General features: G+C 32.5%; 1 protein-coding gene across 2 annotated transcripts in view; it reads right to left on the bottom strand.

The window, feature by feature from the left end:
* The window catches only part of LOC145245864 (glycerol-3-phosphate acyltransferase 1, mitochondrial-like), a 130392-nt gene that overhangs the window by 71996 nt on the left and 35164 nt on the right, over nucleotides 1-23232 (bottom strand). For both annotated transcript variants that reach the window (XM_080107571.1, XM_080107572.1), the window contains exons 2-3: nucleotides 13261-13574; nucleotides 23-136 (exon numbers count right to left, since the gene is read on the bottom strand). In XM_080107571.1, coding sequence (XP_079963697.1) covers nucleotides 23-136; nucleotides 13261-13566 — 420 coding nt within the window. In that variant the 5' untranslated portion in view covers nucleotides 13567-13574. The remainder of the gene's footprint in view (nucleotides 1-22; nucleotides 137-13260; nucleotides 13575-23232) is intronic.

The raw sequence follows: 23232 nt of genomic DNA, 5'->3' as shown, positions 1-23232 counted from the left end.
TTCAGCAGAAATCGATATTTACCCGACTCTGAGGGAAGCATGGGCAACAAAACCCCATATATGTGCGGTAAGTGACGAGTGATTCTGGTTTAATGACTGGGGTCACCTTAAAATTTCCAATGCTATCGATGTTCAACTGAAAAAGACAAAAACAGAAAATGAAAACATTTTTACACCAACAGCAATCAGATATGATAAATCAATTCAGACTTTGGGATACAAAAAACACTTTACTTATATATTCATTAGAACAGAAAAAGAAAAAAAAAAAAAAATTGCAAAAAATTATATATATATATTGGTTCTGATTAACAGCTTTCAATACCCCCCACTCCTATTATACCCCCCCCCCCTTCATTTTTACGTGCAAGCACCCTGAAAAACTTGGCAGAAATAAAATATGTATATATATATATATATATATATATATTTCAGAGTTTAAAATGAGGGAACAGTTTCATGTATAAATTCGATGTAAAATAATATGCTATTTTCAGACCGGTCTTAGTTTTGAGGCAGTTAACTAATTTGTTTTTTGCAATAAGAGCTAAATCAGATGTGTTTATTTTTTTCTGTAGGTTGCTGTCTGGGCTTAAGGAAAAAAAAAAAAAAAAAGGTAATTACTTATGGTTTTGTGATTTTGCCACTCGAACTTAGGGTTAGTGGCTAAAGAAATTTGGGTTAACTGCCCTAAAAAGTTAGAATGGCCTGAAAATGAACATTTTGCATTAAATATATAAAATTGATCGCTCACTTTATATCATAAGCTTTGAATGGTTCTCCACATTCTTGTTAAGTACATCATATTTTGACCCGTATGTAAAAAATTTGGAGATACGAAATGATCCACTGAGTCAACGTTAATACATAATACATTAATATATACATTCAGTGTCCTGAACAACTACTATTACTACTTTAGAGCCTTGCTTGTTTATGTTCTTGTTTTATGCTACTGCTGCTATTATTCTTCCTATTCCTTTCACCATATTCAAAAACATTTTTAGAATGTTTGAAAAATGTAAACAATTTCTATAAAATAAAAACCAGTTCATCAATCGTTTAAAACTTAGCAGATGAAAATAAAAACAATTCTTATTCCATTTCAAATTTGCATAAAAAAAATAAAAAAAAAATGGTGGCAACATCTATAAAGATCTGTTAAAAGATACAGCCATTGTTGTTCGTTTTATATTAACAGAAAATCATTTTCTCATGGCTTCTTTCCAAGAACTGCAGGTTTGTGGAACTCATTTCCTGCTGACCGTTTTCCTCCTACTTATTGTGTTGATCTTTTCAAGACTAAGGCCAACAACCATCTCCTGTCTTTGCACTAATTAGCTTTCATTCTTGCTAGCTCCTTACATCAAGTGGCTTCATGCTCTGTCTGGACGGATTTCCATTAAAACAATATATTTTTTTGTTCAGTGATAATAACTAACAGCGAACCAATAAAAAATATAGAATTTTATTTCTTGAAACCATTTTTTTTTTAAATATATTTTTAACATCCTTCTTTATTACAAACATTTTAAACTTAAAAAATTCAACATCTGTCACAAACTAACTAATAAGAAAAATTAAAGAACTAATTAATTATATTTTGTAGAACAATATTACTTTTTAATTAAAACATCAACAAACCAATCGGTTCACACAGTATGGGAAACACTCAAGCTACAATTACAAATTACTTAGGACTTCTACCCAGGATTATAGTCAGCTAACATACTTCCCAACTTCTGGTGTGGCTGCTACCAGAAGCGGTGACACGACAAATGAGTTCCTTTGCTTTTTTTCTCTCACGCCCATATCTCCCCTATGCATGTACTCTTTTTTGTTTTATTACATTCCCCCAATCATTCTTTTTTATTTAGTAACTATTAAAAAGGTATTTTGGTTTTATTTTAAATAAGAATTATTGAAATTTGTTTTATTTGTTTTTTAAGAATTATTAAAGAACACTTTAAAATTTTTTAAAACTATTTTGAGAATATTATATATTGGATATGGTTTTTCAGTAATTTTATTTTTATACTTTCATAAACATATTTATTATATATAAATTTGAATTAATTGAAAAAAAAACCCCCCAAAAAAACAAAACATTTTTATAATTTTATAAAAATATTTCTTATAAAATTTAAAATAAAGTAAAACTTGTTTTTTGTTTGGTTATCAAAAGTGCAAATAAAGACTAATTGTGTTATTTTTGTCTGCATTATTTAATTTTTATTGTATACTAGGGGGGGGGGTACTCGGCGTTGCCCGGGTGTTTGGATGTGTGGGTGGTTTTGGGTAAATCAAAACTGGGGGGGGGGGGGTAAAATAAAATAAAAAAAGTTTTGGTACGTAAGTATGAGGATCAAACTCGAACCCTTGAGGCAAAGTTGGAAATTAAAGTGTGGAAAAAAAAAAAAAAAAAAAAAAAAAAAAACACGCGACGTTAACCATTGGGCCACTGCGAAATATTAACGTTTGAATTTATTTAAGTATTAAAAACAGAATTGACATGTGGCTGCAATAAAAGTTAACTCTGCTGCTTCTATTTGACCTCATTAATGAGGTCAGATAGAAGTCGCACAGTTAACTTTTGCTGTGGGGCAGTTTTTGGGTTTGTTTACCCAACTTTGACTGTTCCTCCCCCCCAAGATGTTTAGGAGGGGGAAACCAGCTCCCCATTGTCCAGATTAAATAGCAATTGTCTGATATAAGGAGTTTGGCCCCACATTGATCAAAGCTGATTGCTTCTGGACGTTTCCCCTGGTGCAAATGCCGGGAACAGACCCTTAGTTTCGGTTTTATACAAAAAAGCTGAATGAACACAAGACGGGCTGAAATAGCAATAATTTTGTAAAAATCGATGTAAATAAATCTAGAGGCGACCCGCGTTCCCAAATCCTTGATATTATTATCTAGGGGGTATATAAACAGTTCTCCGGTAGCAGCCATGCTGGAAGGAAGTTAGAAAATCATGGCTGATAAAACAAGTGCATGCAAACACAGTGTATTAAATAAATGGCTTTGGTCAAAATTCCTTGCAGATACCCGAGTTCCACAAAATACACCTAAGGAAGATCAGAGGGTACATCGACCAAAACGTGAAAATAACACTCAAAATGAGAACAGTAGTCTGAAGAATACAAGAATATTTAACCCTCATCTCAAAAATTCAGAAATGTAATATATTTTTTAATTAAAACACAGCAACAAATCAATGTGTTCACACATTACTTTCTGTACATCAATAGATAAATCAATAGAACTTCCACTAGTTCACACACACTATTAGTTCAAAATGGCGTAATGTAAGCAAATAAGGTAAATGAAGCTTCTCTTCCAATTTTCAGATTTTTTAAATCGTGCCCAAATGCATTTTATTTCCTTTTGGTGGATTAATAGTTGCTATTTCCTCTGAGGAGTTAAGCGCAAAATAGATTCACTGATTGATATAATAATTAAGTGAATGATTTTTTTGTGCTACAAAGCAGATACTGTCAAGAAGTGTAAATGTCAACTGAATTAAAGGAATAAATTGTAAGATGGTCAACATCATGAAATTTGGGATATAGACATTTGTCATTTATTCATTATATGCTCCATAATTACATTGAGCTTCTTAAATAAAAATTAGTAAATATAAAGAGGAAATATAAGTGAATAAAAAATATTTCTACAAAAATATAAGCTTGCTTTGTCAGCTTGCTATTGCTGAGCAAAGTTTGCAACTAGCAACAAAAATTAAAAAAAAACTATTGCATTCATAAACTTGTAAATACAAAAACCTTTTGCATTTACATTTCTAAATTTTTGAGATGAAGATTGGTTATCATATTTTGGATTCTTTGGACTACTGTTCTCATTTTCAGGTGTATCTTGTCAAACTTGGGAATTTTAACAGAATTTTGAACGGAACCCTTTATTTACTTCACGAGAGTAGCATGCTCTTGTTCCATCAGCCATGACCAGCTATGTCCTAATTAATTCACAATTGTATTTTTTTTTATTAGTCACCCACACTGAGAACTGAACCTTCAAGAAAATATCACTTTTACAATGGATTTTTCCAAGTACTCTAACCACTGAGCCATAGGTTCTTGCATTTGTGAAAATAATACTCAATATGAGAACAGTAGTTCGAAGAATCCAAATATGAATAACTTTTTGCATTTATCCATACAAACACAAAAATATTAACATTTCGCTAGTTGTCATGAGACTATAAAATAAATTGTGGGAGTGGATTTTTTTTTTTTTTTTTTAAATTCTTATTTACAATTTTTATTCTGAATTTAAAAATAATACAGAAAAAAATGGTAAAGAGGAAATGAAAATAGAGAATGCAAGCAATCCGTCATGTTGCTTATATCTTGTATATTTTTCTTTCTAGTTAATTTAAACTAGCAGGGCCAGTAGAAATTCTACAGAATGAGAAATATATTTAATCAATAACTATGCGTCAATAAAGCTGGTATTTTTCTAGATAAAGCAAAAAATTAGTTTTTGGGGACAAAAAAAAAAACTAATAACACGCAGCAAATATGAGTTTATTAACATTTCTATGAAAATAGTGTCCAGTCTATTGTAAATATAGAATTGACCCAAATAAGATAAATTAATAAGTACTAATAAATACTCTGTAATATTGTGTTACAAAGTTCAATACAAATAAAATCACATTGTAAGAGGCCATCTTTAATTTACTTATTCAGTCCAGCACCTCTTGGCACTATCCTCGAGTGTCTAAGGTCTCTCTGTACAAAGGTTTGTCAGGACAATTTGGCATGAGGAAACTTTTCCCTAGAAGTAAATCCTGACCAAATATTCAAAATGACATAGCATTTGCAGCCCAAATAAAATCTCCTCAGTATGGTTAACCCACATTAACTTTTACGAGAAATGGTACACCTTCTCCAAGTGTTGTTACCTCAAGTAACAACATGAAGCTGGATACTCCACTAGACTAAACAAATTCTTTTATTGGAATCCAGTAACACTAAAAGGCCAAAAAGAAAACTATAATGGTCAATTGGGGAGAGGAAAATTATGTTCCCAACTTCTTTTACTAACTCAGTGTTTAGGAGATAAACTTTAATGGAACATTCGAATCTGTATATCTCGTATAGAGTTCAAGTGTTAGTCCCAGGTAGGGCGCCTCTTGATTTCTGAGAACTTCAACTGAAGAAAAATGAAATAATAGTAATATTTTCTTTATAAAATAAAATGTGGCACAATGTCAAAATTGGATCGGATAGAATGGTTGCCAGCTGTCATTCTCTTAATCTATTCTTCAAACTAATCTCAGTAGCCAAAATACCACATTCACTTTATAAAACCTGCTCAGCATTATCCCCAATACTTTTACATTGTTTTTTTTTTTTTTTTTTTTTTTGTTTACAAAAAAATATACATATAATTTCATCGGTTGAGGAGTACAGAAGTATGCTAAAAAACAAAACAAAAAATAACTGAGATTGCTGAAAAATAAAATGTGTGGTGCTTAGCATGATTTTCACAAAACAATCTAGGTATAAGTTGCTCATTGTTTTCCGGGCTGTTTCAAGGGCCAAAAACAAGCAAGACAGTTCCTCAGGGGATTTCTGGAAGATTATAAAAAAAAAAAAAGTATGGATTGTGTCGTGTCCTTTAAGATGGATACCATTTTTGGTAGCAGAGTAGGAACAAAATAAAAATAGGAAGTGGGCATTTCAGAGGATCTCTAATAGCGATCCTAAAGAAAAAGAGGGAGGCAGGACTCATTTGTACTACTAGCTAAGAAACTTTGCTAACTTGAATGGGGGACTGGTAAGACCATAGGTCAGCATGAGAGTGATAAATAAAATAATTTTTTTTTTTTAATTTACATTATTCACATATATATAAATCTACTATTATATAAAAGAAATGTGTGTGTGTGTGTGTGTTGGGGGGGGAGTTCATTCCTTATGGACTCGAAAATGGTTGGACTGATTTTATAAATTTTTACAAAAACTACTTAATGTGTCTGGAAGTGTTCTTATGTAAGTTTTGTATTGGAATGCATCAGATAAGTATCGAAAATCGAAAAAAATCTGATTAAAGAAGTCAGATTTTTACCAAAGTTAACACTTTTATAAAATCTACCATCACAAATGCATTTGAGAAGTTTCATCACTGCACAAGCAGAAAGACCCAGCTTATAAAATCAACTGTTGATCCTTTTATAAAATAGGAGAATCATGATAATTGACTTCTGCATTTTAAACTTGAGTGAATTATTTACAGATAATTTTATAAAATCAATACAAGATTCTCTACCTACAGTGCAATGTAGACTACAATGTATTGTGGACTAAGTCACTGTGGGGAGACATGTGAAGCTTCCAAGTATGATTCGGGAAAGTGGGGTCCCTAACTAGAGTAGGCAATCAATCGATTGGATTAAAAACAAAAAAAATGGGTGATTTCACTGATGTCAATGATAATAAACGTATGGAAGAGTGGCACATTTGTTGATCCTCATTCGATCCCGGACAATGTCAGGGTTTTCCTGCTAGTGAAGTATACTTAATACACTAATACTTTAATCATAGAAACTAATATGAACTAGCTCTGCGGTTACTTCATACTTAAAAGACATTCCAGGTTTTACCGTCTTACCTTTGAGAAAAGGTAGTTTATTACCAACTAGCGAGGGGTACCCGGCGTTGCCCAGGTGTTTGTAGGGGTGTGTGGTGTTAAATAAAAAAGAAGCCGAGGAGGGGGGGGGGATCGAAGCCGAACCCCTGAGGCGAAGTTTGAAAATAAAATCGGCCAGCCAGAAGTGAAAGATGTTTGAAAGTCGTTGAGCGTTACGACGACGATGTAAGCATTGTTATAAGTAAAGTAAGAAAAGAAAATGTTTTAATTAAGCGGGGTGGGGGGGTGGGGTAAAACACAAATTAAAACAGAAAAACGAACGAACGTTACGTGAAAAATGGCTTAAATAATACAGGGTTCAATATTTAAATGTAAAAAAATCGAAAAAAAAAAAAAAAAAAAAAAAAAAAGACATCTCACACCACGATTTGAACCCAAAACGTTTAGATAATGAACCAACCCTTAACTACCTACGCTAAAGCGGCGTATATAAAGTTTGTTCGGTTTATCAACTATTTAAAGTAAATCAGGTCATGACGTCATCTGACGCATGCGTTGTTGACCCTCCCCCCTGTCGAATCTGTCTAGACATCTCTCTCTCTCTTTCTCACTTCGTCTGCCTTACTCTAAAGACTGGAAAATGGCATCTGGCTGTTTTTATTTTTAAAAACTTCATTCATTAATATTTTTTGTAAGCATATTTTTTTTTTTTACTTCACATGTTTGGCTTATTATTTTTCGTTTAACTATCGAGTCTAACTATTTTGAATGTGGTAATAACTTTGGTAACGTTGCCATAGCGTAGAAGTTCATAGTTTAGCTTTAATTAATTTTTTTTTACCGATAACAACATTTTTAAATTGTAAATTAAGACCGCCATTAGAGGTAGCTGACGTCAAGATCACGTGACATGACTCAGCGGGTTTTAAATACAAGTTGACCCAAAATAAACGGCCGCGTGTATACTTTATGTAGAAGACTTGGCGGACGTATTTTTTGGGGCAGTTATAAATCGATTTAAAAATATGTAATGTTTAACATTAAAATGTCACTTTTTTGGCCCCCCCCCTGCAGAAAATTGATCAGTTGACGCACTTCTGATGGTCACTTTGGGCCAATTTTTCGATATTTGTCGTCCAGAAGGTGGGGCTTTCATATGAGACTAAGTCTGTGAATTTTTGTGGTGTCTGTCAAAAGTTTTTAGCAGACACACAAACATACATACACACAAACAAACATATACACATTTTCGCTTTTATATATATATAGACTAGCGAGGAGTACCCGGCGTTGCCCGGGTGTTTGTAGATGTGTGTGGTGTTAAATAAAAAAGAAACCGGGAGGGGGGGATCGAACCCGAAGCCCTGAGGCGAATTTGAAAATAAAATCGGCCAGCCAGAATGAGTTAGTGAAAGATGTTTGAAAGTCGTCGTGCAAACGAACACGTAAAAAATGGCTTAAATAAGCCTGTTTCGATATTAAAATTTAAAAAATCGGTGGATACCCGGGTGTCGCTAAGAATAAACGAAGTAAAAAAAAAAAAAAAAAAAAAAAAAAAAAGAAAAAACCAGGAAAACGAACGTTACATGAAAAATGGCTTAAATATTTAAGGGTTTAATATTTGAATTTAAAAAATCGAAAAAAAAACAAAAAACATCTCACACCACGATACGAACCCAAAACGTTTAGATAATGAACAAAAAGGCTAATCAACTGCGCTAAAGCGATGGAGATGAAATGTGTTCAGTTTTTCAACTATTTAAAGTAAATCAGGTCATGACGTCATCTGACACATGCGTAGAATCAGTCATCGTTACGAGAAACCTGTTTTTGTTTTTTTTTTAAATTCTGAGACTTGTGGTGCAATACATCTTTTTCAAAAACTGTTGGTCTAGATGGTTTTTTCATTCCATAATGGGTTGACCCCTCAGAGTTAATACCAGCAGCAAAATGAAGAGAAAAAAAAAACATAAGTCTTTAAAAAAGATATTACGCAAAAAGTAAAAAAAAAAATCCTAATAATTTTAAAAAGTATTTTAAACATTTGATTTTCTAAAACTTAAAATTTACCTTGATAATAAAAGAGTATTCACCAGTAGTAAAGCAAGAGGAAATCTTTGTATTAGAATGATGAAATATTTGTGGATTATTTAAAAAAAAGTTTCAAAACAAGTGAGAACTAAAATGTTATGGATGGAATCAGTTGAATCATCCCATCACTAATACATCTTAGAAACATGGGAAATAAATTTTAAGTTTTGCATCATTTCTTTTAAATTATATAAAATAAACCATAGACCAAAAATGAAAGAATTTCGGGAGGGGGGGGAGATCGTGTGTGTGTGTGGAAAGGGAAGGGTGACTAAGATTAATCATAAATACTTTTAAAAGTAAAGAATTGCAGAGACTTAATATGAAAGAATATAATTAGTAAGATGACCCAAATTTAAAAATGAAAGGATTATTAGCAAGCGAGATAACGATTGTATTGATCAGGAAAAAAATAAATACTAGATTATTATTCCTACAGATTAACACATCTCTCTTATGCATTCATACTTGTATAAACATACGTGGCATTGCCCAGGAATTAGAGTAACCTTCAGTCTACTCACGCTCCTAGCCCTGAACCCCATTTAACATTTGGCATGTGCTGTGTTAGAAATTCATTTTCGAACTTTCTCTTGTTCATTCTCATTGTTTTATCCTATGTTTTCTTTGTGAACTGACCCTGATACCTCAACTGATCTACATATAATCCAAGAACTCTCATTCATTCTTTCAATATATCAAAACAAAATCCCTTTTCCGCAGATATCATTCTAATGTATGCCAGCTGCATTCATTCTAGGCAGGTTAAACTGGCTTCCTCCAGAGGAGGAAATCTCAAGGAATATTAAATTCACAAGTGGTCCCCAGTACAGGTTATAGATATCACTTTAAACTATACAAGTAATCTTTTTCTGAGGTCATCACATCTAAACCCATCTTCAATACTCGTAGAATACATCCATTATATAATTCTCACATCATTTGTTTATGTAACGAGTTTTCTCAACCTTCACTGGCCATCATATGGTGCACACACAACTGATAAATCTTTCCCACTCTGCTGGTTAGTAATGGCAAAAGTTATTGAACACACGCCACAGACTCATGGTAAAACAGATAAAACAGTTTTGATAAGCCTTCTTGTAATTGAAGATTTAATCTTTATTACAGGTTATCTTCTATTATATTAAAGGGACTTTGTGTGTGTGTGTGTGTGTGTGTGTGTGTGTGTGTGTGTTTGTTATTTATAGACTACAAAACAGCTGAGCTGATTTTTATAAACTTCCACACATTTTATCTATCTTGCAATGTTCTTAGATAGGTTTTATATTGGAATATCTGATAAATATCGATAATAGAAAAAAATCCGATGAAAGAGGGAACAGGCAATTTTGAACAAAGTTAACACCTTATATAGCCTAACATCACACGTGCATTTGAGAAGTTTTATAACCACACAAGCAGTAAGGCCTGTCATATAAAATCAACATTAGATTTTTTGATATGACAGGGATGCATTCGAAATGAACGTTTCTGTTTAAAGCACAATTAAAGCGCAATACTTCACTTTTGCATTTTAAACTTTAATTCAAGCTGTTATATAGAAAAATAATTTTATAAATTTAACAGGTTCTCTACAGTGCAATATAGATTGCGAACTAAGTCACTGCAGGGAGCTATGTGAAGTTTTCTCTGGTGCACTACAATTGAGCCCCAACTTGAGCAGGAAATCAATCGATTTGATTTAAAAATGAGCGATTTCACCGATTTCAATGACAATGAAAATATGGGAGTGTGGTTGATCATTTAATCCTGGGCAATGTAAAGTCTCCCTGCTAATAATAACTAAAAATATGTAATTAATATTTTTACCTGGTCATGGCTGAGAGAACAAAAACAATCTAACCTTGTAAATTATATAAAGATTTCAGTTCAAAATTTATTTTGTCAAAATATATATATAAAACCTTAATAAAAAAAAACTAAGTTTCCATATAAACTAATAATTAACACTTTTACCCAGTTACAACTGACAGAACGATAACAAGCTACCGCCATGGATTAAATAAAGAGTTAAGTTTGAAATTCCTTATAGGTTCCAGAGTTTTACAAAGATTTCCAAGTTGAAAAACATGCACATAAAAGGACATTAGAAACTATATCTGCTAAAACAATGGAAACAGTAGTTCAAATAATCCAAATTATCAATCCTCATCTCAAAAATTTTGAAACATTTCTTCATTGAATTACATTTAAGAAAATCGTAAATATTTTCTTTACAAGAAATTAAGAGAAAAAGCAAGAATGCATTGGAGGTGGGAGGGCTTGAAGATAACAATGAGCAAAACAAAAATTAAAGTAATAAGAGGTTAATGTAGTTTGAAGTATTAGCTGTAATGTGTATATATGGGAAATTTAAGTTTATAGAAGGCAATAGAATGCAGATGTGTAACGGATAGACACAAACTAAAGCAAATTAAGATATGGTTTTAAAATTTTACAGTTTACAATAGCCTCAGCATGTACGTCCGAAAGTTGAACACATCTGATGTAGGAAAGATTTTCCTGAAATATAACGAGATACTTTTTCTGATGCAAGTAAGAACACAATACATCTAATATATAGAAAAGTCACTTTGTGTGTGTGAGCGCGCGAGTTCCTTTCTCATAGGCTCAGCTGTTTTGGAAACTATTTTTTGCAAATTTTACACAATGCTAATTTATATGCCTGGCAGTGTTCTTAGATATGTTTTGTACAGAAATTCATCCGATAAATATTGAAAATCGAAAAAATCCGATCTTAAAAACAGCTTTTCCCTAGATAAAAAAAAAATAATTTTTACAGGGGAATATTTTACATTACACTGGCAAAGGGAGATAATAAAATTTCAGCAAATCATTTCTTCTTAAAAAAACAAAAAAAAAACAGATTTATTATAATCTGGAGATATAGCTTAATGGTAGAGCATTCGACTACAGATCAAATGATCCCCTGATAAGTCTGGGCGTACCTCACCATTTTATTTTAATTTTTTCTTATTAATGAGTTCAATTTATGATAAAAGAAGCGGTACTATTTAAAATTGCCACAAATCATTTATTCGTTTGCATATTTCAAAACTAAACATAATCAGAAGTGACTTTTCCAGAGCATTCATCATCAAGCTTAAACATCAGCTGACATGATATTGTAAACAAACATGACGGAACTTGATGAACGACATTATTATTATTTATTTTCGGACTATTATCTTCATCTTTATAGTTATTCCTCTCGCCTTCATCAGCATTGCTATCCCATCACGGTTAACAACTTGACGAACACCATAAGAATAGTTGTCCGAAACGTCGTGAAACAACAAATATAAAGATGAGGATAATAGTTTGCAAACAAACAAATAAAAATATACAAATTACTAATCTCAATAGAATCCCAATTATTAAATAAGACATTTTTTTTGTGAATTAGATCACCGGGCAAATTATTCCCTGTAATATTTTATAATCAATAGAGGATTCATTATATGATAATACATATGCAAGCTACATAAATTAAAATACATTTAAGCGTATTGTATGACCAGGCAATGCCAGACTGCCAGCTAGTACATATATATATTACTTGCAAAAGCCAAAACAAGGAAAAAGATTAATTTATTTAGTGCGGACTATTCTCATCTTTAATAGTAGTTGTTTCACAATGTTTCAGCCAACTATTTCTCTGGCCTTCATCAGGTGATAACCGCGACGGAATAGGAACTCCGAATCTCCTAACTGCATTTTCAGCAATTACTGCCATCCATAGTTGTTGCCTCACCACAACAAGATCGTGAAACAACTAATAAAGATGAGGATAATAGTCCGCAATAAATAAATGAATAAATAACACTCATCTCAATAAGGAAAAAGATTGTATCATATTTGTATTTTTTCGAATGTTACAATTGTATCGACATCAACTAGACAATTTTAAACTTTATATTGTTGGCATCTCATCAGACTTGCTGAAAGAAATATAAGGTTAATACGAATCTGAACAGGTTTTCCTCCTGTTATTAACGGTATCATGCAGTGGGATCTGTCTCATCGTGTTTTGATAAATCCTCTTCCGGTGTTTTTCCTTGTTGTTTTGGTTTTTGCAAGTATATATGAATGCTCGATTACAGAAATGTTAATCATGTTGCTTAATATTTGAGTTAATTTACCTGGCTTAATTTTTATTGATATATGTACATTGCCACTGGCAAATAGATTTTAATATATCACACACACACACATATATATATATATATTGGATCAATAAAGATAAATCTGCATAGGTTATTCCACTGATAGGTCTTGATTTTCTTCAGCTTGTATCTATCCATTACACCTCTGCATCATATTGTTTCCAATAAACTTAAATTTCCTTCATATAAAAATATAAGCGACAACATACTCTAGCAAAACCATCAAAGTACAGCTAATAAGCTGGTATATGAAGCCCCAACCACAACTTACCCACAGACCATTAAAATGGAACAAGTTTTGGGGAATATTTTGTGCAGGGCAAAAAAAAAAAAAAAAAAAAAAAAAAAAAGAAAAACTCACTGTTTCAATTTTTGCCTGTGACTTCTTTTTCGTCCTCCGTGGGGCAAGGGTCAACTGCTTATATTTCTCTTTCCAACGCTGTTTGCCCTGTTCTATTAAGTCTTCGACATTTTCCTTCTCACCATCGTCATTATAACGGATATTATTGTTGTTGTTGTTGCTGTTCTTTTTGTTGTTGTACAAGACACGAGAAGAGTCTGAAGAGTTCCAGTTGGAAGCAGCATCGGAACTGTGCTTATAAGGGCGAGATTTTTTCTCCCATTTAGCATGTACTTTATTCAGAGCATCTATTTGTCCTGTGTTCATTGTGTGAGCTAGAATAATAATGAACAAATGAAAGCAAATAAAAAGCAAAAGTAAAATAATTCTTAAAAAAAAAATAAATAAATAAAATGAAATAAAAAATTTCTTTAAATTATATTTTTGGGTTTTTTATTTAGAATTCCATTGTATTAAAAAAAAAAAAAAAAAAAAAAGACAAATCTTTATGATATACACACTCATCACGGAACAAAGATGTTATATTCCAAAAATCACAAATTGATCAAGTAGTTTTTTTGTTTTTTTAAAATCAAGAAAATCAAATTTTATGACAAGCAAGAGAAGAGCTGCCATGTTTTATGTGTTAAAATTCAAGAGTGACAACTAGATTACCAAGATTTTATATTCAAAATAATCAAAACTGATTGCTAAATCAGAAATTTTGATTTTTTTTGTTAAAAAAAGAACAAAAACAAAACTGAGGAAAATGAAAATTTCCGATTTTTAATGATTAAAGTTTTAATTATTTTGAATATTAACAAAATCTCTGTAATTGAATGGAGTTGTTACTCTTGAATTTTAACATTATTAAACATGGTAGCACCAGTCTCACTTATAAAATTTGATTTTCTTGGTTAAAAAAAAAAACTACTTGATAAATTTACATGATTTTTGGAATATGACATCTTTTAGTGACTGGTACATACATCAAAGATTTTTCTGCATTTTTGTTTATTTAAACCGAATTCTAAATAAGAACCCTTTTTTGTACTAACAATCATTTCCAACTGATCTCTGGACGCAAGTGGAGTGATAGACCCTGTCTTGAGCAAGTTCCTGAACAGATCTGGTTTATTAAACACATGCTATACTAAGAAATATCATGAATTGACTTTACAGGCACCTCGATGACAATATTGTTAGATGAAAAAGTGGTTTATGTTAAACTTACAATTTAATTTAGCGAAAAGCTAAATCAAGTGGGAATGAAAAGAATCGTTTTTCTCGTCCAGGGGTCTACAAACAAATTTATCTCTACTTGACCTTTGACAACTAAATATTTTCGCTTACTAGCCAAACCCACATCATTGGAATATGACATCCTTGTTCTGTGGCGAGTATATACATTGTAAAGATTTTAATAGGTGTAATTCTAAATATATACCTAACTTTATGTTGAAGGTATAAATATTCAAAAAAATTTTTTTTTTTTTTTTAAACAGCCTTCATTAAAAAAAAAAAAGAGAAAAAAAAGTGTATATTGTTGTATTAAACCTTTTATTGTTTAAATAAATTTGCTCATTTTATCAAAACAAAAACAAATAAAGGTTGAAAAGGCATTTTTGACTCCGTAATGAGTTTTGGAAGATTATTGGTGAAAAAAACAAAACAAAACAAAAAAAAAACACACAACTGCTAAAAGATAAGTGTTTTATTTCTAGTTGCCATTTGGAAAAAAAAAAAAAAAAAAAAAAATCACTTGTAAATGCGACTGTTTCACTCACAACACAAAACCCCGTCATCATGTGTGGTTGACAACTTCTCTAGATCGCTTTGTAACCGATATGGGTCACGTAAGGTTAGTGGACAGTAATGACTGACATTTTTCTTTTCATGAAAACGCCCTGTGGATGCTAAGCCAGCAGAGCATCCAATGAAATTTTCCAATATTTCCATATTTGGTTTTGAAAAAGGACACTTTATTAACTATAAAACTAATCTATTTCTATGTTAATAAAAACAATTTTTTTTTTTTTAATTTAAAAACTAAGTTTAACTTTTCCATATGAAAAAGTTAACATTTTAAATGATTGTTAGTACAAAAAGTGATTGTTCGTTCAAAATTCCACCCATATTAAAAAAGCAAAAATAAATCTGTATGATGTAGGTACCCGTGACGAAACAAAATTATCATATTCCAAAAATTATGTAAATTGATCAAGTAGTTTTATCTTTAAGAAAATCAAATTTTATGAGTATTGCAGGAGTAACCATCTCGTCAGTCATTTGAGGGAAAACAAAAAACTTCAGAGAGAGGTAACTCAGTATTTCAAAACTTGCTAGTTTTATATTGTAATGTCTATGAATTCCCATTAATTGTTTAAAATGATTTCCTTTAGAAAAGTAAAACTATGATTTTTGGAATATGAAATTGTCGTTTTGTCTGGTACATACATCACAGATATTTCTTTATTTTTATTTTTTATAGGGCGAATTCTGGACAACAATCAAAAAAACAAAACAAAATGAAAAATAGAAAAGAAAAAAAAATAACGTTTTTGGATTCAATTTTTATCATAAACTCTTAGAATATCAATGCATTTCAATAAATTATTTTAATTACTAAGTTAATAAAATTATGAGACAACTACATGCGGACACATGCTTTTCTCATAGCTAAATAACTTTCATAATTACACACTGTATTATTATCAATCAAATATGTATTGAAAATTAGAATGTAAAAAAAAATAAATAAAACCAAATCTTTAAAATCTTACTAAAAACAAAAAATTAATTATGAAGTTAAGATTCTTTGAAAACAAATCAGCCATTTTAACCTTGTTAATAGTTGAGAAAAAAAAAATGGTAAAAAATAAAAACAAAATAAAAAGCAGAAAGCATATGAATGATAGATGACAAAAATAAAATATGATGAAGTGGTTGAGCTGTTAAAGAAATATTTCTAATCAGAAGGCGTAACATTTTAGTAAAGTCTTTATTCACTTCAAACTTGTGACAGTTTAATGCCAAAAAAGAATATCCGGATTAAAGATATTTTATTTCTCTAAAAGATTTTTGCTGTAGAAAATATCACTTTCAGTACCTTTGCAATTAAGGCGTTTAAACATTATCAGATTATTAAATTTGTTGAGTCAACACTTGTATGTTGCACTTTTTTCTCCTTTTTACTTTACATCCTTTATGATATCCTCTTATTCTCCTTTCCTCATACAGACACTCTGACTTTGGCAGCATTCACCCAGGATGGGTTGAGCCAGCATGTTGGAAATTGCGATTTTGCTGAGAAGGTTGGTTATTCCAAAAAGAGTTCAGGGGGTTAAGGCTGACATATGTCAAACTCTGTAGCTGGGGGTCAACGATAGCACCTGAAATAGGTCATTTGGGTGTGTACAAAAGAGAAAATGGAAAGAAAGAAAGAGAGAGAGAGCATGAAAAAAAGAAAGATATCTTTTCTTTCGTATGCAAGTCAGTCTGGTTTCCGATTTTGGACAGAACAGGCGCGTCAAGATTGGCACAAAAATGCGTCGGAAACAATAAAAAAAAAAAAAAGAGTTAAGAACGGCCAACAAGAAAGAATGTTGAACTGCCAAGACTGAGAAAGAAATAAACCAAGCATTAATTAAAAAAAAAAAAAGCTTCCAACTTGTTATTTTGTGCATGCCATTCCCTTTTACAGTTACGAGCAACAAAACCAAGAGGCAGAAAAGAGGCATGTCAACATTTGGTTATACACACATATAAGACATTACAAACACGGTTATATATAATTAGACCATTCTTGTAATGATCTGGTCTCAATTGATTTTGTGGTGGCGGTTTAGTTCTGTGCAGTTCTAGGAGGTCCACCCTCCCAGGTTTTACCTTTTCTCCTCGAGAAGAAGTCAGTTTATTACTAATCGCCGAAGGCGCCCTCATTGAAGAATGCCGACAAGGCTGCCGAGACACTTTTGCATGTCAAAGTGCCTCTCCTTGGGGGCGCTGACTTTTCAATCCCACTTTCCGACCTTAGTGTTGGAGTTCTTGCAGTGGAAAGAACTAAACTTCTTTGTTGCGGCATGCAGTGTGGCCAAACCAACAAAGTCTCCTCTGAAAAGCACTAATACTACTACTTCCAACATTACTACCACAATCTCTATTCCTCTTTTCCGACCACTTCATCTCATTCATATTTTCCTTCATTATTTAAAACATTCAATACACAAGTAACTAACAAAACAAAATTATCAGTTTCAGTATATATGCTATTTTTTAAATTTAAATTTACTTACCTCATTGAGAGATTTTACATGCAAATACATGAATAAAGTGGTCCCTATTAGTGTTATACACACATTATATATTAGTGGTGGGACGATTCCAATACCTCCCACCCCGGTTCCAATCAAATTACCGTTTCTGTTCTAAATTTGCGGTTGTAATACAATTATCCATTGCAATTCTTTTAAAACCATATACAGAAAAGATATGATTTCATTTCCATTTGATGACCCCCCCCTTTTTTTTTTTTTGGGTTGCAGACCATCAACTAGTTGGTCAGTTGTGTACAAATCCTGAAAGCGATAGGAGCCTTCTATCGTGTCTGAAAGTGACACAATGTTCAACGAGTGAGATCGGAGATGCGCCACTGTACAACTCATGCTCTCTACCGATCCAAGTTATGACAACAGGATTATTGCCAGCACCCTCAAAATTCAAATCCGAATAACAGGAATGTGCCCATGGTGATGGAAACAAAGTTTCTGCCCACGGTTATGGTCTTTGGTGTGGTTTTAAGTGAGGGCTACAACATGCCTGTTCACACCTTTGAAGTTGACTTGAAAGTTAACATCAAACTGTGCTGAAGAGTGTGGTAATCCCTCGTGCAATCAGGTGACTGCTGGCAGACCCTGAATGTGGCAGCAGGACTTAGTGCTGGCCCACAAGTCTAAAGAGACAAAGAGAGAGAGGAGGTGGAAGAGAGGAAGGGAGAGAGGAAGGGAGAAGGGGAGAGAAAGAAGTTCATTACATTATATTGACTGCTTCAATAAGATTGATTGATAGGTTTAAGCGAAATTCATTGACAGGCTTTTGGGAACAATGTGTTCAATAGAGGTTGTAGGGGTGTGTCTCATAAGATTAATGAAAGAGTGAATTTGAAGTGGTACATTCATGCCTGACAAGTCATGCCAAATCTTGGTTAATCATGAATAGATTGAACAAAAAAAAGAAAATGGTCCAGATATCTAATCCTCAAACCACTAGGATGAGTCTGTTCCCACTCAACCTGACACGAGATTACAATTAACAGGGAAAAAGTATTTACAAAAAGGCACAATAGAGAGCGAGAAAAGTGAAAAGAGCATACTGAAGAACTCAAGACATGTTGAGATAGATTATCATGGCTATCATCAAAGCCTTAAAAGGAAACAACCCTCCAAGATGGGAGCAGTGGTTGAAATTAAACCAATCATTATCAAAATAAATAAGTGACGAATTGCTCTAAGAAATAACAGACACCTCTGAAAAATTCACTCTAAAAGAGGGCAAAAATTTTTTCCACCAATAGTGATCAGAGAACAAATCAATATAAGAACATCTACAATGCTAATTAGCACTCCTCTGGACATACACAATTAAAATAAATTCTGATGAAGGGAAATTGAACCTATCACAATTAGGAAATCTTTAATAGAAACAAATACCCCTGGATGTAAACCACCAACAGAAATGAAATTCCAACAGAAATAACATCCTAGTACCCTCTAACAAAACTAAAGATTGCCTTTCATATCGAAAAAAAGATTGATACGAACAAACAAGCCAGGAAGACTCAAGTCTCTATCTGCTTAGTCAGATTAGCAGTTATGGCGGAATTTAAAGTTAAAGAAAATATAGAAATGCCTGTATGATGTACATACCAGTCACAAGACAAAGATGAAAGATTCCAAAAATAACGTAATTTGATCAATTAGTTTGTTTTTTTATTAAAAAAATTAAAATTTTACTGTTTCAATGAGGGTGAAAAAAATGAAATCAACGAATAGGTGGACAAAGGCAGACAACTCTAATGCATGTGGAAACTCAAAATAATCACTGATTATCTCCTCTTATGTTCTCTAGAGAAATATGGTATCGTCTGTCACTTAGCTATAAAAAACAAAAAAAAAAAAAAAACAATGAATTCTTGCGATTTTTGGAACATACAATCTTCATTTGTGACAGGTACAAAATAAAAGGTTTTCTTCATTTTTGTCTATTTTCTATAAGTGCCAATCTAAATAGGCGCCCCATTCTTATACCATTCATTTGATATAAAAAAATAAACAAAAAACATTTAAATACTAACCAGATTTTGTTTGTTCAAATATTTTTGGTAATATTCAAACAAAAATAAAAAAATAGAAATAGAAAAGCTAAATACAATAGATTGATTAATAATTAGAGTGTCCGTTGATGCACCTGGAGTTCTATCCTTGGTAAAATCCTACTGAAGAAGATTGAAGATGTCTCCTTGTTAAACAGTCAGCCCTATAATAGGTAAGGATCAAGGGCAAGTGGAGCAATGGAGAGAAAGTCGTGATGCCCACGCCCACCTTTACATCTGTGCCAATGAAGAAACCTTCAGGTTGCTCTAGACTATGGTGAAACTAAAACTGCCTATAGATATGAAAGTAGGTATCCTAAACAAAAATTACATTCTCATTATGTCTAAAAGCCTTTAATCTAGGAATTTCATTATACTTACAGCTTTCCCCATTATAAACAAAGCTGGTTTTTGATAACTAATGAAACAATATCACACCAGAAACCGAAGTCAATGTCAGCAAAAGAAAGCAAGAAATTAATAAGATCACTGACGTCACAAAATTATTCATGTTGATACATACACACTAATCCAAATAAAGTGCATACAAGATATGGGATTTGGATTAAAAACAAGAAATCTCACAGGAAGTAAATCCGTGTTTTGCCCAACAAACTGGCAAGCAAATGACCTTTAATAACAGCAAACAGACTGCACTCTTTAAGTTCAAATTAAAGAAAAATAACATTAACAAGCCTCATTTTCAAAGAAGGAAAACTGACCTTTAATTTGAACTTAAAAAAAAAAAGCATATCTGTTTCTTTTTTGTTTTTACCCCATTATTAAAAAAATAAAAAAAGTCTTTACTTTTTGAAAGTCAATAACGAGGTTAGTTACCCCTCCCCCCCCTGTAAAATAACGTTTTATTTTTTAATTTTAACTTTTTCCCCAGTAAATTGTTCCCTGTCCTTTAACTAGAAAATTATAAACACGTTATTACTCTTAAATTTGTTTTCAATTCGCTTATAAAGATAGCGATCCTTTTTTCCACTAGAAAATCTCTTCATCTCAATGTTTCACATGTATGATGCACTTGCTATAAACTTAGTGGTTGTAACAAAAAAAAAAAAAAAAAAAAAAAAAAATTTAAAAACCATTTAACTTGATTGAGTGATTGAAAAAAAGAAAAAAAAATGTAATTTAAAATTAGTTTTATTCTATGTTACAAGTAAATGTTAATTTGATTTTGTTTTAAAAACCAAATCTCTGTACCCGATTCCCTTAACGACCACCACTCTGATCTCCTTAATTGATTCATAAATCTATCTTTATGACCTCAAATATTTAGGAATATTTACTAACTAGGACATGAATATATATATATTAACCAAACGTGGAATGTAATCAACCCCCCCTCTACAATCTGGAAAACAACTTTCAGGTACTGGTAGTTTTTTAAACTGATAAAAAAGAAGAAAAAAAAGGTTTTTATCTAGTTCAAAAGCTGTACTATCACCAATTTTATCCCTGGGTGGCTTTTAGCTTTAATAAATAGGGATTCATTAGTTACAAGAAAAAAGGGTGCAGTAGGCAAGTCTGGGTTGGTCAGTTACTATTTGATGTCTTTCTGCACCATTCTTACTCTACACTTACTTAGCTTACTCTTCACATAACTCCAAGCATAGACAGTAGTTAATCAAAACCTTCATCTTTTTTTCCAGTCAATAATCCACAACAAGCAAGTAAGGGAGATTACTCTAAGAATATAACACAAAGAACGGAACTCTTTATTTTAATAAAAAAGGAGACAACATACACAACTTGAAACTGATTTTGTCCGGGGCTGAAAAAGGCACATTTTTATCATCTCAGATTTAAAGATTTAGTCACTTGTTTCCAAGTTGAAAACTATTGTTGCAGACCTTTTTTTTTTTTTTATTACATTTTCACCCCAAACAAGGCACATTACCACTTTGGTGTAGGGGGCTACTATCAGGGGCAGCAACTACTGGGGCACTATGTTGGCATTTGGGCAGCAAGATGTCGGGTCACGTTACACTTGAACTTCTGCATGTCAGTACAGTTAGGGAAGTAGGGACCTGGAATGGAATTCCAGAGTCTAGCGGTTCTGGGGGAAGAAACTACTGGAGTAGAAAGATCTTTTACATCTAGGGATCTCTACTGTGTGGGGGTGGGATTTAGCTGCCTGTCGGGTTTGTCGAGGGTGTCTATGTCGTGGGGGCACAAGTGCCTGCAGTCCGTCAGAGCATTCACCATTAAAATACTTGTAGAACAGGCAGGCTTTCTTTTAACCATACAAATTTACTGTTGTTGATCTGCATTACTCACTTTTGTCATTGATACTACCATCATTTTTTTGGTTTCAACTGATCTTTTATCATTCCTATGGAGGATATTTTTTTCAGACATGGCTAAAGAATAAAACAATTCAACAAGTTAACATTTCACCTAATTTATCGATAAAAAGCAAAACAAACACTACATTAATGCAATAACAAAATAAAACGGTAATTATCTGGACATTTGTCGAATTAAGATATAAAATTGTTTAGTCTTTATAAAATACTTGTGCAACAAATTTCAAGTTAAAAAAGTGCAAGCCACAGAAGACCTACTTTGGTCTAAAGGAAAAGTATTCTGATACTAAATTTGACCATTATTTTTGTAGATTAGGCACCATTTTCATGCATATTGTATTATTATGAATGAAAATTACAAAATTGTCAGTTTAAACATTTGTCTTTCTTAACTCTCTTATGTCGAGTGTCATCCTCCCTTTTTATATTCCAACAGTAATCTACCAGCATGCCAAGGTACCATTTTCTTTTAAAACGTTTCTCCATTAGCAAAATATCCTGATGGAATCTCTTGGCATGTTCATCAATCACATTAAGATTCTCTGCAAATTTCTTGAAAGTGACAATTTTCAAAAAAAAAAAAAAAAAATGCACCTCATTTGATAAAAAGGTCAAAAATGGATTTTCCATGCCATTGTGCATATAAAAAAAAATGACCACAGATGTTCTGCAGTTTTTTTGGAGTGTTGCACAATGTAACTAGAATTTTTAAAGAATTTTTTTTTTGACATCCATCTTCTTTGAAGGTGACTAAAGCAAGTGATATATCACGACCATCTACGGCAACACATCAAAGGCTGTAAATGACAAAGGGTATCTGATTCTCTCTCCTCTGATCTCGAGCGCGTGGTTCAGTGGGGGAAGACGTGGCTGGTTACCTTTAATGCATCTAAAACCAAACTCCTATCTTTACATCATCAACGCTCTGATCCCCATCTGGCATCAATTGAAATGGATGGTCCTCGTCTAGGAGAAGCCTCATGTTTTGACAAGCTTCTCGGCTTGACCTTCACTCCTGATCTGAAATGGAACACGTACATCGTCTGTTGCCAAGGTCGCTGGAAAGATGGTGGGATCCTTCTACCGCTCCAGAAGATATCTCACTACTGATGCAATTCTCTATCTATATAAAAGCCAAGTACGTCCAAGGATGGAATACTGCTGCCATATCTGGGCAAGAGCTGCTAAAAACAGCCTATCCTGCCTTGACAGAGTACAAAATAGACTTCGTGGCTTAGTGGGGGGATGCCCTTTTCCTCCCACAGAAGAGACGTTGCAAGCCTATCTTTGTTTTATCGTTATTTC

The sequence above is a fragment of the Euprymna scolopes genome, chromosome 23 (genome assembly GCF_053919585.1).
Source record: "Euprymna scolopes isolate OS-2025 chromosome 23, ASM5391958v1, whole genome shotgun sequence".
NCBI classification, from domain to species: Eukaryota; Metazoa; Mollusca; class Cephalopoda; order Sepiida; family Sepiolidae; genus Euprymna; species Euprymna scolopes.
Note: the sequence above shows the minus strand (reverse complement) of the source record. Positions and strands in the feature narration are given on the sequence as shown.